Genomic DNA, 16,215 nt, shown 5'->3' with positions numbered 1-16,215 from the left:
GGCATCCATTATTATATAACAATAATTTGGTAAAATATAACGTAAACTTTAATATTTCTCATGATTTGGTCTTAACTCTCCGTGTACTAGTGACGTACTATGGAGCACAATGTAATATATTTTATCATTATTTTCTAAAATTATATTCCTATCTCTTTCATGTTGAATTTGAAAAAAAAAAAAAATACATATATTCTCTCTATGCAACTCAATATAAGTTTGACAAAACCTTAAACTAATTTAATGTAATATTGCCAGGTAAGAAATGTAGAAAATTCAAACACTTGATTAAATTGAAAGTTTATATATTCAATAATAATTGGTCGTAATAAAAATAGGCTGACTAAAGACAAATCTTGCACACACACACACTACAAAGTTTATACATAATAAATTATAAGTTTTCAAAGGAAAGAAGATTGAAGGGCTTACCAATTACATGCAATACCCCAAAACTTGTCCCTAAACTGTGCCAACACTTATGAAAAATATATTTCTTAAAAAAAACTTTGGACTTTTAATACAAAATAAACGTCATCCTCTTATTTTATTTTCCTTTTATCATTTTATATGTCTGATTTCTGAGGTGGGGCAGGTTGCACATTTCACATATAAACCCGTGTATGGTAGAGTTGGGTCATACATGATTTGTACGTGAAATACACGCTCTGGTTTGAAACAACACAAAGCAAAGGAAAGCCACAATCTAGGAATGGAAGGGTGTTGTGATCAAACATGTTTCAATCATTCATCCTCAATCCCATCACATACACAATAGTCTCCACAGTTTGGCTCAGAAGTCAATGCCACAAAAATGATATTTAACACACCACAAATGATAATAACTTTGTGCCAGTGGTGTGGTACATATGCTCAGCACCAAAAATTCCCAATTCTACCAATTCCCTTTGGTTTGTGTCTTTATAAATCCCAAAACCGTTGAGGGCATTTCCTCTCTAGCCAACCAAACATCACATGTAAGGCCCACCAAAACAACATAGCAATTTCAGTCTTCAAGCCACAGATTAAAAAATAAAACAATAAAAAAGTTTGAATAGTATAAGAAAAAAAAAAAGCCAAAAATAAAAAATAGTATATTAGAAAGAAGAGAGGCACATCAGAACAAAACAAAACAAAAAACAGGCACAAACAATAAGCAAACCCCTCTTTCTTTCCCTCAAAAGCCTTGTTTTTCACTCTTTCATATTTCTTCTCCAATCTCCACCCAAACCACCCCTAACCCTTTTTTCTCCTTTTAGATATTTGTTGGTTTTGGTTTAAGGAGAGAGTCAATGGAAATCAGTTCAAGGATTCAAGATAGAGAGAACCAATCTCCAATGAACTCTCCAACAAGCAATGTCAGCAACTGTATGAGTAGCAGCAACAGCAATGGCATCCAAATCCAAACACCACCTCTCACTCCAAAAACCATTCACAGATCTGATTCCAACCCTTATCCTACAACTTTTGTCCAAGCTGACACAACCACTTTCAAACAGGTAGTTCAAATGCTAACTGGTTCATCAGAGACAACAAAACCAGCATCAGCATCTAAACCACCCCAACAAGATCCATTATTACCACCACCACAATCATCAAGGAACTTCAACATCCCTCCAATCAAAACAGCACCAAAGAAGCAAGGGTTCAAGCTCTATGAGAGGAGGAACAGCCTCAAGAACAGCCTCATGCTCAACACCTTGATGCCCAATTTTGCACAGAATTCAGGGTTCTCACCACGCAAGCCTGAGATCCTCTCTCCAAGCTTGCTTGATTTCCCTTCCCTTGCTCTTAGCCCTGTCACCCCATTGAATGATGATGACCCTTTTGACAAGTCCTCACCTTCATTGGGAAACTCATCAGAAGAAGACAAAGCCATCGCTGAAAAGGGGTTCTATTTGCATCCCTCTCCCATGACAACTCCTAGAGACTCAGAGCCACAGCTTTTGCCTTTGTTTCCTCTGTCTTCACCTAGAGTTTCAGAATCACCTTCTTGAGAAGAGAAGAGATTGTGTAAAAGGCTAAAACTTTGCGTTGTGGGTGACTTAGATTGAGAGAATGATTACATGGGTTTTGAATGATTTCCAACAACAAGGTACAGAGCTTGGTCTAATTGTAAAAGTGGCTTTGTTACCATGAAATGGCAAAAGCCCTCTTTTTTATTCTCCTGCTTTGTCTTTCACCTCAGAATATTGCTATCTTTTCCTTTCCATTAATGAAACAAGAAAAAAAAATCTCTCTGTCCAATGAAAATTTTGTTTTTCTCTTCATATTCCATGATTAGTTCTTCTAGGATTTTTGTTTGAAAAATCACATCTTAGGAATAATCATAAGCCAGAGTTTCTCTTTAATTGATAATGATGAATTCAACCAATAAGGCTCTTCATAGTGTTTGTGTGATTCCCGTTTCACACCAACCACCAGTGAAGTTGTGTTCAGATATGAACAGATTCCAAAGAAGGCAAAGAGATGATAAGGAAATGAAGATGCTTGGAAGGGACAACTTTTACTTGATATCAGTCTTCTAAAAAGGACATAACTGTATCCTTTATTGTCATCACAGAAAGCTGCACCAACTTGATGAAGGTTGAGGGGTCCCTCTTCTTGGTTTTGCCAATTTTTGGTCTAATCAGTTTCTCAAGCAACTCAAATCCCAGATATGATTTTGATTAATTTTATTTTTTTTTCTTATTTTTCCTGACTCCTATTACTGGAAGAAAAACCGTTTCTGTATCAGTTTCAAAGTTACCTATTTGATCAAGAAGTGAAGCAAAGACTTTTCTTTCTTTTGTATCATTTTTAAAATGCAGTGTATTTATGCATATGTCAGATCCACCCAACTTGTACTTCCTACAATAATCTAGACATGGGACCAATGTATGTGTCGATCGTAAAAATTGTTCAGATAAGTTGTCCTTCTGGAACCATGTGACCATTTGATGAGTGAGAATTTTTTGTATGGTCCGCATACAGTGGCTGCTGTTTTCCTTGTACTAAGGAAACATAGACCAAAATTCTCACGATGGACATAAATTTCAAAGCACGCAAAAAGAAAAGTTCTATGGTGGGTAACATGTGAAATGAAACAAGGACAAACGAAATTCAAAGGAAAAATAAAGTATAAGATATGAGTTACTTATTTGAATTATTGTTATTGATATCTGATATTGTAGTTTTAAATTGTAGTTGTGATCCAATCAAATTTTCCAACAATGGCAGGGGAAAAAAATGTAGTGAAAAGAAGTTAGTAAAGAGTTATGCACAATTTCTATGGTCCTGCTACTCCTGCACAAACATGTTAGCGATCCACATACACGAGTTCTATCCATTAAAATAATTTAGTTGGGATTACTAATAATTATAAATTTTAAAACTGAAGAAGCCAAGAATGTTTCTTATCTCTCTCTCTTTTTTTCTCTTTTCCCTTTCTTTGTTCTTGCTTTATTGATATAAGTTTTCTTAGATAGTAATGGGAAGCATTGAAGGATTGACAAATGACAAGAGAAGGAGATAGGATAGAGAAAGTGGGACTTTGGTGACAATGATCATGCTAAGAGAAAGTAAGGCAGAAAACAAACCATATGTATATAAGAAAAGCAGAGAAAATGTGAAGACCACACATTTTCTTTTCTTCTCCTTTTTAGACCTTGTTTTGTCATTTAGGTAATCTAGGTTGGACACAACTTCTGGTGCATTGATCAATAAACCGCCAAGATCTTCTTTCTTCCAGTTTTTATGCAACTTTAAACATCTTTTAATTCTTGTTATCTGACACCACTTTTTTTTTTTGACAAAGATAGCAGCTAATTAGGTGGTTTGTTAAAGGATCAAGTTGAAAAAACCACATGATAGAGCACGAAGAAAACCTGATACTAACTTCAATGAACTTATCGTTATTCAATCAAGATAGTAACCCCTTTATATTATATACAGATGCGTCAAGCTGAATGTAACTTGAAACTAGGCATGTTGTCTGATACTCCATGTTTTACGTGGAAATAGGTAGCAATGGAATGATGATGGAATTTTGTTTGTTCTTTTCTTTTTTAATACTTTATGGATGCAAGCAGAAAAAGGGGCAATGTGAATGATGGAGGATCAAGCATTTAACATCATCACACTCAAGTGTTCAAAGATTTGTAACAATTATAATAAGTTTATTGACTGGAATCTTTTGTAGTTGTAAAAAGCTTAGGATAGAGGAGAGGTTCTCACATTCTAAAATTAAGACATGCCACAACTTCATGGAGGAAAGCTTGTTGTGGTACTTATTTTGGCTGGGATTTTGTTTATATTTATGAATGCTATTGAAGTATACACGTTCTGTTATTCCTTTTTGTCATATCAGTCAGGTGTATTTTTCTTTCATTCCCTACATTACATGGGAGAGAGAAGAGATTTTGACTTGCTTAAAATGTAAAAGAATTGGCTTCAATCTTAATTTATACGAGAAATTATATTTTAACATAGAATATTTCACATCATTCTTATATCAATTCCTTTTTAAATAATAAAAAAAAAAAAAAAGGTTAAACTGAAACTTGAAAATTGAGCAATATATTACATTTATTTCATATTAAGAAGTGAAAGTTACAATATCCTTAGTTATCATAACACATTTAATGTCACACAGATGACTGCAACTACTCTTTAGATCTCTGAGAAGGATTTGATTGTCTTGAACCCATGATTTTCAGGGAGGGGTCCATTTCCAGGTCGAATAGAAATTATCACCTCCAAGCCTGAAACATTGACAATTGTCAATAAATGAATGTGCAGACAAAATAAGCAGTTTCTTATTTGTTCATATAACTTGGATCCTATTCCTAGGGAAGGGTTGATAAATTTCTACACTACACCAAAAAGACATGCAAACAAATCAATCTGCCACACTGCACAAGTATAATGTGGGTGCAAGTGGTGTGTAGATGAAGGACACAAAAGCTGTATTGCATTTACTCAGCCAAATTTGATATGAATTTTCTATTTCATGTAAATCATTATGCGACACTTTCTTGTTTACTAAAAACTAAAAAGTATAAATAATTTTACACTGACAGTGAATAAAATTAAACTTTAAAATAAAGGGTTGAATTTATAATTAGATGATGGGTTCAGAAAAATTATCATACCTGCTGCCTTTGCAGCTGTAGCTTCTTGAAATACATCAGTGACAAATAAAATATCTGATGGTTTATCAACACCAAGTGACTCAGAAATTTCAACATAACTGCGTGTCTCTTTTTTGTTCCTGCAAAAGAGTTTTGCGTGAATATTGGTATCTTTTAGACAGGAATCATCAAGGGGAAACATCAATATAAAAAAAAATTACCCCACTGTGGTGTCAAAAAATCCAGATAAATATTTTCTTAGGTCCCCATAGTTTGTTTTTCCAAATATTAACCTTTGTGCCAACCTGCTACCACTAGAATATATGTATACCTGTAGCATAGATCAGAAATAGCAATTAAAATACAAGAAAATATGCTCTCCAAACATCAGGTAAAAAATTGCATACAAAGTGTGATTGCTCTATTTGTTTCATTCTTGGTCAACAGAAAATAACAATTGCCTCACCCTCAACAAACTTTGGCTGAGAGTAGAGTTGAATGATTTTTACAATAACATTTTATATAGTTAGGCATCTTGGAAATCCAAACACAAAAAATGGGTAGATATAAAGACGTCTAGTCATTTAGAATTTAGAATGTCAACAGTACCCTAAGCAGAAAGAGTAGTGCACTCAAGTGAAGTGTTTCAAGGAAGGGTCCATAATAAAGGCTTGATGGTTAGGAGAGGTAACTGTCTCTTCAGGCCAATTCTTTGTGCCTTTTCCTTGGTAACCTGATACTTGATAGCAGGCTTATGCCAGTTTAGTGGGTCTATATATGGATGAGCCAACATGTGTCAGGAAGAGAAAAAGAATGGTACTGTAGCAGGATAAAGTAGATGAGGATGTTATCGGTGATTGGCGGAGTTAAGAAAGTGGGTGATGTCACAAAAGTTACAAAGGGACTCACTCTGCTTCAGTGGGACAGTATCAAGTCTATTTAAAGGGAGTCCTATCTAAACCAAGGGGTCCACCATAGGCACCTAGACCAAACCAAAGAAAAGAAGAGACTAGACATAGATGAATGGGGTATTTATAAAAAGGGAAGGAGAAAAACAAGAGGATATAATTGGAAATTCAAATATACAGACATCTCAACATATGGTTATCTTATACCCTTGCACTAAACATGGGTGTATCTTGCTTAAGCATCAAAGATGCCTAGGTTCAAAATGCAGGAAACTAATCAGCAACAGCCATTTCGACATTTAACCAATGAACCAAAAAGAGTTATAGAGCTAAGAATCAGCAAAAAGCACCTTTATGCCTAAGGCATGCCACTTCTCTAGAGCTTCTGGTACATCATCAAAAACTATTCCCTCCAATTCATTATTTTCATAACCAGTTTGCCATATATGACCCTGCATGGCTAAAGTCAGCAATATCACAAACATGTATTCAACAGAAAGAAAGATTAGGTTTAACAACCTGCAACTCTTTTAAGGCAGTGATCTTTCTATCAGCTTTAATCATAGCATCCACATTAGCAACTAGAGCAGCAATGACTTCCTCTTTCCCAGCATCATCTGGGGGGATAGGCACAGCACCTGCAATCCCTTGTTCAAGGTCACTTTGTACCTGTCATCGCAATGGAAGAGAAGTCAATGGTCCAAATTCTCTGAATGTAATATACACATAAAATCTCCAGATCTCAATTAAGTGAATGCTTATTATCTTTTTGTTTGACACACTAATTGCAACGGGGAAGAAGGTGGTCTAGTCCCTTGCTTCCATACTTTCCTATTATTACCATACTGTTCATATATGAATGAAACTACAGCTTCTTGTTTATCTCTTTTCTCCGGTGATGGACAAAATGTATTTGACTTTATGCTTTAATAAACCTCAAAAACAAGTATAATCACTCATAGAAAAATTGAATGATGTAAATATGACAGACAACTTAATACTCATGATGTAGTTCAAAACTACAATCCCATTCTCATCTCCAACATATAATTTCAGCATCAAATAAAGCACAACATTCCACAGTACTGTACTACTACCGTTCAATTCCTAAACCACATATTCCACTCGGAGGAATATAAATACCTTAACCATACAGCCCTATAAAAATCTTACTTGAGAGCAAAGCAACTTGATATCATCTTGAGTGTCAGGGGTATCATATGTCGCAGATAGGTGCCTCCCAACATTATCACGGGCATATGGGAAGAGAACCTCTGAAACAAATGATATGGGAGTAGTAGTTCCTTCAATGTCAAGAACAATGCAACGCTGCAATTTATATAAAGAAAATAATCAACAATCTAATTTGAAATTATAAGACAACTGCAGGATATTTCAAACATCCTATTCTTATGAACTGGGGACTAGCATTATCAGTCTACTAAGGATAGAGGTTCTTGTTTCCGGAATTTAAGCAAATAAAAATACTCACAAGTTTAGTGTTCTAAAGCTTTAAACAAAAAGGGAGGATTATGTGAACTCACCGGGAATGGATCAGTTTCACCATTAGCTTTCCTTGCCTTAACTGACAGATTTGACTCCCCAGTAATAGTTAGACCCCTTCTTGCACTTTGTATCGGACCATGATTTGGAGTTGACCAGTCGAATCCCATTTGTTGAAGTTTGATAGCAGCATCAAAGAGATAATGGTAACACTCAGACTGGAAGAAAAATCATCAATTTACCAAAAAGCAAGATAATTGTAAATAACCCCCAAATATAAAAAATAAAAACCAACACACACACACACAAAATGTCATATTAACACTCAAATAGACATCTTTGATTGCAATCTTCATGGGGAATGTGGACAACAAAAACCTGAGTTTTAGCACTGATCCATGAGTCTCCCCAAACAAATACCCCATGGTTGCGAACAAGCACTGCTGTTGTTTTTGGGTAGTCTTCAATCTACAAAACAGGGAGGAGGAGGATAAAGGAAAAAAAAAAAAAAACACTCACTCAGCTATATCACACATTAAAAAAAATCATGAAAATAATCCAGAGTTCAACATATATGTAACATATGTATGCAGAACCATCAGAAGGAAACATACAGCTTTAGCAAAAGATTCTGCGAGCTGATATTCGTAGGCTGTGTTCTCAATAATGGGGACCACAAGTTCATCATAATAACCATGCCCCTTGATTCCTTTTATCATTTCCATGTGAGTGATCTGCCATTTGTGGAGACAACCAGAATCAAATGAAAATCAGGAAGAGGATATAAAAGCATGAGGCAAGATATACAATGTGAAAGAGGAATGTAAAAGAATATCTTGCAAAAATATGTTGGAATATCGTAGGTACTTATATCAAGATATTGATGGCACCTGTGTTCATCTACTGTTTTACTTTTTAATCTTTTTCTCTTAAATGACAGAACGATAACAATCAGAAGAACAATGCTATTTTCTGAATAAACTCCATAACTACTTTTATTCAATTTCAAAGGAACTCATATGAATTACAGTGTCCTACCCCAATCCTTTTCCCTTGATTAGTTTGGAAATCCTTCACACCCCTCTCTGTTCCACGCCACACCATCACACATCTCCATTTCCTCCTCCCCATTCAGCGCTTGCCACCTGTCCCTCCTTTGCACAACTAACTCTCTTCCTTTATTCTCACGTGGGGCCAGCTCTTTACACCTTTCTACATTACTGCCTTGGCTTGATCCAGCCTTCTCCACTTGAGCTATTGGGCTTGTTGCCTCCCTGTAACCTTGTTGAACCATCATTTGATCCATAATATGTTGGGCTGAACGTCTTCTATCCCTCTTCCTTTTGTAGCTCCTTGGAAATGGCTCCAGTGATCCATCAGATATCATGCATATACTGTAGAATTCTTTAGGATTACCCATATTAGGGATTTAATTATTGTAATTAATACCTGTAATATGTGTGGTCAATTACAGGCACGCAATTCATGCTATCAAATTTTCTCTCTAAATTTCAAGTTGATATCATTCTCATTTACTTTATGTTTTTCATAATTATGACTGTCTTTTTTTCATCCCCTTTTACTTTTGTCTCTAGACTTTCTCCAGTGAAGCATTGCCCATCCAGGTTGATGCCAAGCAATGATTGATGAGACAGTCACCTCAAGCCCGGTTTAGCCACTCCAGTGCAATTGTTTATTAATTTGGCATGACTCGAAGTAAAGTTGGTCCTTCTTTTTCTATGAGAATCAATCTTCTTACCAATGCATCTATCTTCTTGTTTATGTGGATAAATCGTCATTACTGGTAATGATAGAGTTGGCATTGAACAATTGAAACAAAACTTATTCAAACATTTTCAAATTTAGGATCTCAGCTAACTCCAATATTTCTTGGGTACTGAGGAGGTACACTAGACATGGCATCCCCATTGATACACCTATGGACCCTAAAGTCAAACTTTGTTAAAGAAGTATAAAACTATTAATGTAGCCTCACCTAACAGCTTAAGTTTTTGGGTTGAATTGGTTCTTTACGTAGTATCAGAGTCTCGGTGTTACGGGTTCAATCCTCACGGCCCCCCATTTAGTTAATAATTAATTAAGTCTTGTGGAGTTTCTTAGCACGGATAGATGGGCTTGTGCATTATTCACCCTTCAAGCTCAGTGGGCTTTCGCGTGAGGAGGCATGTTAGAGAAGTATAAAAGCATTAATGTAGTCTCACCTAACGGCTTAAACTTTTGGGTTGAATTGGTTTTTTACAAACTTCTACCAAGACATGGGGAGTCATTGTCAAACCCTGGTTGTTATTGAAGGCTAGTGAAGAAATTAAATTATCTCACAGTCACGGGACCAAATATCTCCTAAGCATGGTAAGCCAGTTTCTTAACTTTCCATGTGACTATCATTGGGATATTGTTGTTAGAATACTTTCATATATCAAAGGAGCACCAGAGAGAGCCCTACTATATGAAGATAAGGGACATAAGGAGATTTGTGGTTATACAGATGCTAACTAGGCAGGATCTCCCTTAGGTAGACAGCCTATTTCAAGCTATTGTGTTCTTTTTGGGGGAAACTTGATTTCATGGAAACGTATGAAGCAAATTGTGGTTGGCAAATCAAGTGCAGAGGCTATGTACCAAGCAATAGGAGCCACAACTTTTGAACTCATTTGGTTAAAACAATTGCTCAAAGAATTTAACATTTGTGAACCACAACCAATGAAACTAATTTGTGACAATCAGACATCCTTGCATATGTTCTCAAATCCCTTCTTTCAAAAAAACAAAGCATATCAAGATTGACTATCAGTTTGTTCAAGAGAAAATGCAGTCTAGGAATATCGAGACAACATTTTTGTATACTCCAATGACAATAATGCTTTTAAGAGGTCCCCGAGTCAAATATTTTTGTGACAAGCTTAGCAAATGAGATTGAGGGGCACTGTTAAAAAATGTTGTTATAATAGATTAGAATATCATAGGTATTTATAGTAGGATATCATGTATATACAGTAGAATCAGTTAGAATTCTTATGTAGAATTCTAATGAATAAGTTGGTTGGGAATATGAAGGGTGTGGGATAAGGGAGTCCTACATTAGACAAAGTTAGTGGTGGAAGAGGCTTTATAAAGCCTAAGCTCACTCCTCTAAATTGCCCCTTGGTGCATCCCACTTTTGTGAAGGAGGGAGGACAGAAGTGATGCATGGTCCACCACATACGCGAGCGCTTGTTGTTGACCAGCTCGACAAAGCAGGCCGCCATGCATCTAGTCTTTTTGTTAATTCCCAAAATGTCCCTAACGGTTTTTTCCTAACGTTCACGTCCAACGTTTGAATTCGAACAAAACCAAACCGTTGTGCACTCTTCTCTAGCGCCGAACCAACGCGGCAGTTTGTCAGCACCATTTCATCACCAAATGGATGCCTAAATTGTGGCCGATCGTAGTTTATATACAGATCAAGTGCATCATAAAATTTACTCAATTTTCTGATCAATTGTCGTCTTATTGCCTAATTTTTTCTTGCATTCTCATTAATTCCTTCCTTTGAGGGGGCTCTAGTTCGAAAATGTCGTCATACTAGCCATGAGATTCGTTATTCTATCCTAGGAGGCAATTGTTCGATTCGTTCTTCGTCATACCGGCACTGGGGGAAAATTGTCTTAAGGAGACGACTTTAGTCGAGCTCGGATCTTCATTGCATCAACATCTAATTTATCGAGTGTGTGTTCTCGAATTTTGGGTTTCGTGCTTGATTTGTTTTAATCTCAGATTCATCACACACACTGTGCAGATAACAAGAATTACGTATAGGATTGAATCATTGTAATTAATACATGCACTAATATATGAAAAGACTATATGTGGCTAGGTTGTCAGTAGCAGCCGGTAGCGCCGCTAAACCGCTACTGTAGCAGAAGGTAGCGACGTAGCATAGGGGCAATACTGCTACCCGCTACACCGTTATACCATTAGTTCAAGTGAAGATGAAAGTGAGAGAGAAGATTTGTGGAATTTGATGGAGAATCTGGAGATGATGATGATTTTCTTCATTGGTTCACTTCTTGTATTTGACTATTTGACAATTTCATTGTTCATTTGTGTTTAATTTTGGATCTTTCCTTTAGGTTCCTTGTATTTGACAGTGATTGTGGAATTGTGTGTTTGATTTTGTGAGACTTCTTATGTTAAGCATTTATATTTGTGTAGTATTAGACTGTTAGTATAATATATGTGAAAGTAATACTTCACCGTAGCGGCAATACCGCTACCCGCTACACCGCTATACCATTTTCAGGGTCGGCCACTACCGGCCGCTAATTGCTACTGGCAAGTATGATATGTGGTCTGTTACAGAAAAACAAATCACCCTATAACAAGTAGGACCATTAACCATTTCAAAAGTATGTTCGGTCTTCTCAGAGTACTATGTAAGAAGCTATAACAACACAGAAAAATCATTGTCCTACACTTGACTGGAAAAAAATAACAACCGAAAATCATGATAAGGATGCAAGGGAAGCAGGTTGGCAGTGCCTTCTCCATCCACCCTCTCCCAAGAAAAAAAAATTCCATTCATAATATTTTCTGTTTTAAAGTATTTGTTCTGTAAAACAAATAAATGCTCCAACCCCCTCCCCCAAATATCCTTCACAATTTTTTCACTATTAGAAGCATAACTAAACTTTCTAATTCTGGGTATAAATTTATTTGCATATGAAGCAGAAGCCAATTATTCTCAAGAAAGTTGAATATGTTTATAGCCAGTAAGCATATTCAAATGAGAATAAAGATGATCTCAAAATGCTTATCAAGTATAAATATTTCTGCATTAGGTTTTCTTCATTATGTTGATTATTTCACTACTTCTCAATGGCACGCAGTATTTAATGTTTTCTACATCTTTTCCGGAGAGAGGTTTTCAAACCAAGAGGATAATGCAATTAGAGAGTTAATTATGCCTCCAAGAGGGATGTCCCATGCAAGTCCAGGATTATATTATTAGGAACTTCAATCTTTTCTCCACTTAATTCTCTAAGTAGTATGTACGACGATAAAGAGACTCTTTTTCTTTCAAAAGATTTTTGCCTTCCTGGAATTTAGCTCTCCACAGATAATCTTATACGCATGCAATGAGATGATTTTTTGCATTTCAGCTACATGTTCTATTACCAGTCTCAAACCCCATTCAAAGATAAAATGATAACCAATAATTACGTATCATAATTTCAAATGAGCATCTTTAATCTCAAGACTGCAAAACAAAAGATTTCCATGCACAATTGCTTACTCGGAATTCCTTTGATAAAGGATTGATCATTGTTACAAGACAAGACTCTATTCCATGACTGTGAATAACAGCCCCTGCGTCACGCTTTTCATATGCCTGAAAAGGAAGAGAAAGAACTGTATATCAATTGCTAATTCACAGTCACAATATTCAATTGCCAAATAATAGTCATTTCCTGTTAGAACTTAGAAGTGAAAATATACAGATATTATAGCACTTATCAGATGTGAGTCAAGCAATTGGCATAGAACACTTATCAACTGAACGTTACAGTTAATTAGTACTATCATAAGTACAAATGTCTAATACCATTGACCTTTACTCCGGAATTTAAGTGACACCACTCAAATATTTTGAAATCACAATAAAAACGTAAATTGTACATAAAAACAATCTCTTAAAATACTAAGACCGCATATTGGGTAGTTGATTGAATCTTGTCAAATAGTATTGTGAAATTTCAAAAGTAGAATGCTATATCAAACTCTGCATCACTCAGACACTACAGTAATTTATATAGTATTAAACTAAACTTACCTTCATGAAAAGTGGATCACAATCAGTACACTTGGGAGGCTTATGCGGATAAGGTTTGGGAGATGGAGCAGACAAGATTGACCCACCGTGAGATAACACATACATGTCCTCTGGTTCCATTCTTTCTTTCTGAACACCTGCACATATTTTCAGAGAAGAACAAAACTAAATAATGATCAATACATAATAGAATTTCATCTTCTCCTGCACATATAAACATCTTAAATTCTTAACAACAATGACCACACTGAATTGAAATCCAGCATATAAAATTGATTAAGAAAAACAACAGGAGAGAAGAATCTGGCCCACACCCAGAACCCCAAAATGACAAGACAACACAAAAATATGAACTTGGAACACAAAAGAAAAACTAAGAATACAAAAAACAAAGAACACCCAGAACGGTTAATAGGGAGAATAACAAGGTGGTGTTGAAGAATACCAACAGAAGAGAAGAATCTGGCATAAACCCAGAACCCCAAGATGACAATAAAACATAAAAATCTGAACTTTGAACATAGAAAAACAAAGAGTACAAAAAGTAAGGAACACCCAGATAGGAAAACAGGTAGAAAAACAAGGTGGGGTTGATGAATACCAGAAGGGGCCATGAGTATGAGTTGGTTAGGCTTAGGAATGGAATCATCATGGACCTTGATGGTGAGGCTGCCACCAGTTCCTGAGACCCATCCCAAGCTGTAGAAATGGCGACACAGTTCAGCCATCAGAACTCTAGTCTCCTTCACTGCCTTCCCTTCTAGGTACGCCTGAGACGACGACGTCCCCACCTTCACGCCGTTCAGACCAACCGCTGCCATTGATTCTAGAGAGAGAAACAACGAAGAGAGAGAGAGAGTGAAAGTGAATGGAGCTTGATATGTCAGCAATCTACATATTAAAAAACAACTAAAGTAGACAACATTATGATATCTTTTATTTAAAGTAAGAAGTTATTTTGATTGGTTATTTTTATTTTTTATAATTAAATTATTATTATTTATTTTTTTGGTATAAATTTGATGAGTAGATGCTGAGGAATTGGCACTTTAAATATTTTAATCCTGTGAAAATATAATCTCGGCTTTAAATACTTTTATATTTGCACCAGTGGCAAACGAAAATAACTGGTCAAAATATATTAATAATTTATAAAAACAATACAATTAAATCAATTTAGATATAATTCCCACTCAAAAATTAGATTAGTTAATTATATTTTTATAAAAAGAACTTTGTTATGATATATATTGTGATATGTGGTATTAAAAATCATATAAAAAAGTTATATAATAAAAATATATTGGTATTATATCATTGAAGTGAAAACGTTACCATAATACATAATAAAAGTGATTACATTTTCTTTCCTTATTTTTTTCAATTATTATGATTTTTTTTTTTTTTATTTTACTTTTTTACATAAAGAGAGCACTAGCTTGGGGAAAATGAATTGATTGACACTAGGGATGACAAAAATGAGCCAACCCATCGAGTTGGCTTGTAACTCGTCAAAAACGAGCCGGGTTGGGTTGGCAAAAACGAGCTGCCAACCCGAGTCAACCCAACCCGAGCCAGCTCGAAAAAAAATAAGCCAACCCGCGGGTCAAACGAGCCAGCTCGTGGGTTGAGGTTTTTTTTAAAAAAAAAAATACAAAATATAATATACAAAATCCACACATGCTGTCATCGTCTTTCTTCCTTCTCTAAACCTAAATCCATAATCTTCTCACATCCCTACATTTTTATATTGTTAGGCTGTGTTGGCTTTGTTTAGTTCAAATATCTTACCCACTTGGTAGTAAGTGGTTCTGATTGTTTCTTGATGTTAATGTAAATTTGTTGTGAAAAAAATTAGAAACTAAAATATTTTGCTTTTATTTCTCATTTTGTAACCCTTTGTTTAAGCTTATAGAAGCCACATGGCTAGTGCATTAATACTACAGGTTCATTTAAATGAGCTGAAAACGAGCCAACCCGCGAGCCAGCTCGCGAGCTATTTTTTCAAGCCAACCCACGAGCCATATTTTGAGCCAACCCACGAGCCAACCCCAACCCGACTCGGGTCGGGTTGGGTTGAGTTTTCTAGCTCGTTTTTTTTTCGAGCCAACCCCCTAACCCGACTCGTTCTTTTCGAGTTGTATGCGGGTTGGGTCGGGTCGAGCCGGGTTGGCCCGTTTTGCCAACCCTAACTGACACTACACAAAGTTGACACGATATGAATACATCAATACGAATTTTTATTCATGTCAAATTTTTCAACATGAATTTTTTGTGAGTTGACATGACACGACACAAATAACATGAACAATAGAGGTCAAAATGGTAATTGACTAAATTATTGGTCGAAATTTAAAAAAATAAAAATGAATAGTAAAAAATAATTACAAATTAATTAAAAAATACGGGTTGACACGCAATACGATACGACTTTTTACGGGGCATTTCTTCAACGCGATTTTTTTTGCGGATCAACCTAAACACAAATTTTTGTATCATGTCAAGTATCAACCCGCGTATCATAACTTGTTTTGACATCCATATCACTAGGCAGAGAAGCCTAATTTCTTATGGATACTCGATTTTGTCATTATGCAACTATACAATCTTTTAAGTTCTTATAACACTTTTTTCAAGAATTATATGGATTAATATTTATATTACACACACTTAATTTTTAAATATATCTAATTAATTTAACTGGTACTTTTATTTAATTATTCATTTTATGAAACTGTATAAGGGGCCTATTGACCGATAGGCCCAACAAAGGGCAATCTAAAATTTAAATCAGGCATGACTATGGATAGATATCTATCAAGGATATTAATCCTAATACGACAGCATGACATATAGACTTGGG

The 16,215-nt window shown here is 35.5% G+C and overlaps 2 protein-coding genes across 2 annotated transcripts; one reads left to right on the top strand and one right to left on the bottom strand.

The window, feature by feature from the left end:
* The first annotated feature begins 1,079 nt into the window (after positions 1 to 1,079).
* Positions 1,080 to 2,851, top strand: LOC133296018 (VQ motif-containing protein 4). Its single transcript, XM_061494967.1, has one exon. It carries the CDS (start codon positions 1,293 to 1,295, stop codon positions 1,995 to 1,997), a length of 705 nt encoding a protein of 234 aa, XP_061350951.1. The 5' UTR covers positions 1,080 to 1,292; the 3' UTR covers positions 1,998 to 2,851.
* Positions 2,852 to 4,535: 1,684 nt separating this feature from the next.
* Positions 4,536 to 14,234, bottom strand: LOC133296017 (probable bifunctional methylthioribulose-1-phosphate dehydratase/enolase-phosphatase E1). The gene is made up of 12 exons (XM_061494966.1): positions 13,954 to 14,234; positions 13,353 to 13,489; positions 12,816 to 12,911; positions 8,137 to 8,256; positions 7,901 to 7,990; positions 7,564 to 7,740; positions 7,193 to 7,348; positions 6,539 to 6,688; positions 6,370 to 6,471; positions 5,333 to 5,442; positions 5,133 to 5,251; positions 4,536 to 4,742 (listed from the first exon to the last, which is right to left on the bottom strand). The coding sequence occupies exons 1-12, from the start codon at positions 14,171 to 14,173 to the stop codon at positions 4,651 to 4,653; spliced, it is 1,569 nt and encodes a 522-aa protein (XP_061350950.1). The 5' UTR covers positions 14,174 to 14,234; the 3' UTR covers positions 4,536 to 4,650.
* Between the last annotated feature and the right edge of the window lie 1,981 nt (positions 14,235 to 16,215).

The sequence above is a fragment of the Gastrolobium bilobum genome, unplaced genomic scaffold (genome assembly GCF_033153095.1).
Source record: "Gastrolobium bilobum isolate Gb01-03AN ecotype WA unplaced genomic scaffold, APGP_CSIRO_Gbil_v1 utg4359, whole genome shotgun sequence".
NCBI classification, from domain to species: domain Eukaryota; kingdom Viridiplantae; phylum Streptophyta; class Magnoliopsida; order Fabales; family Fabaceae; genus Gastrolobium; species Gastrolobium bilobum.
Note: the sequence above shows the minus strand (reverse complement) of the source record. Positions and strands in the feature narration are given on the sequence as shown.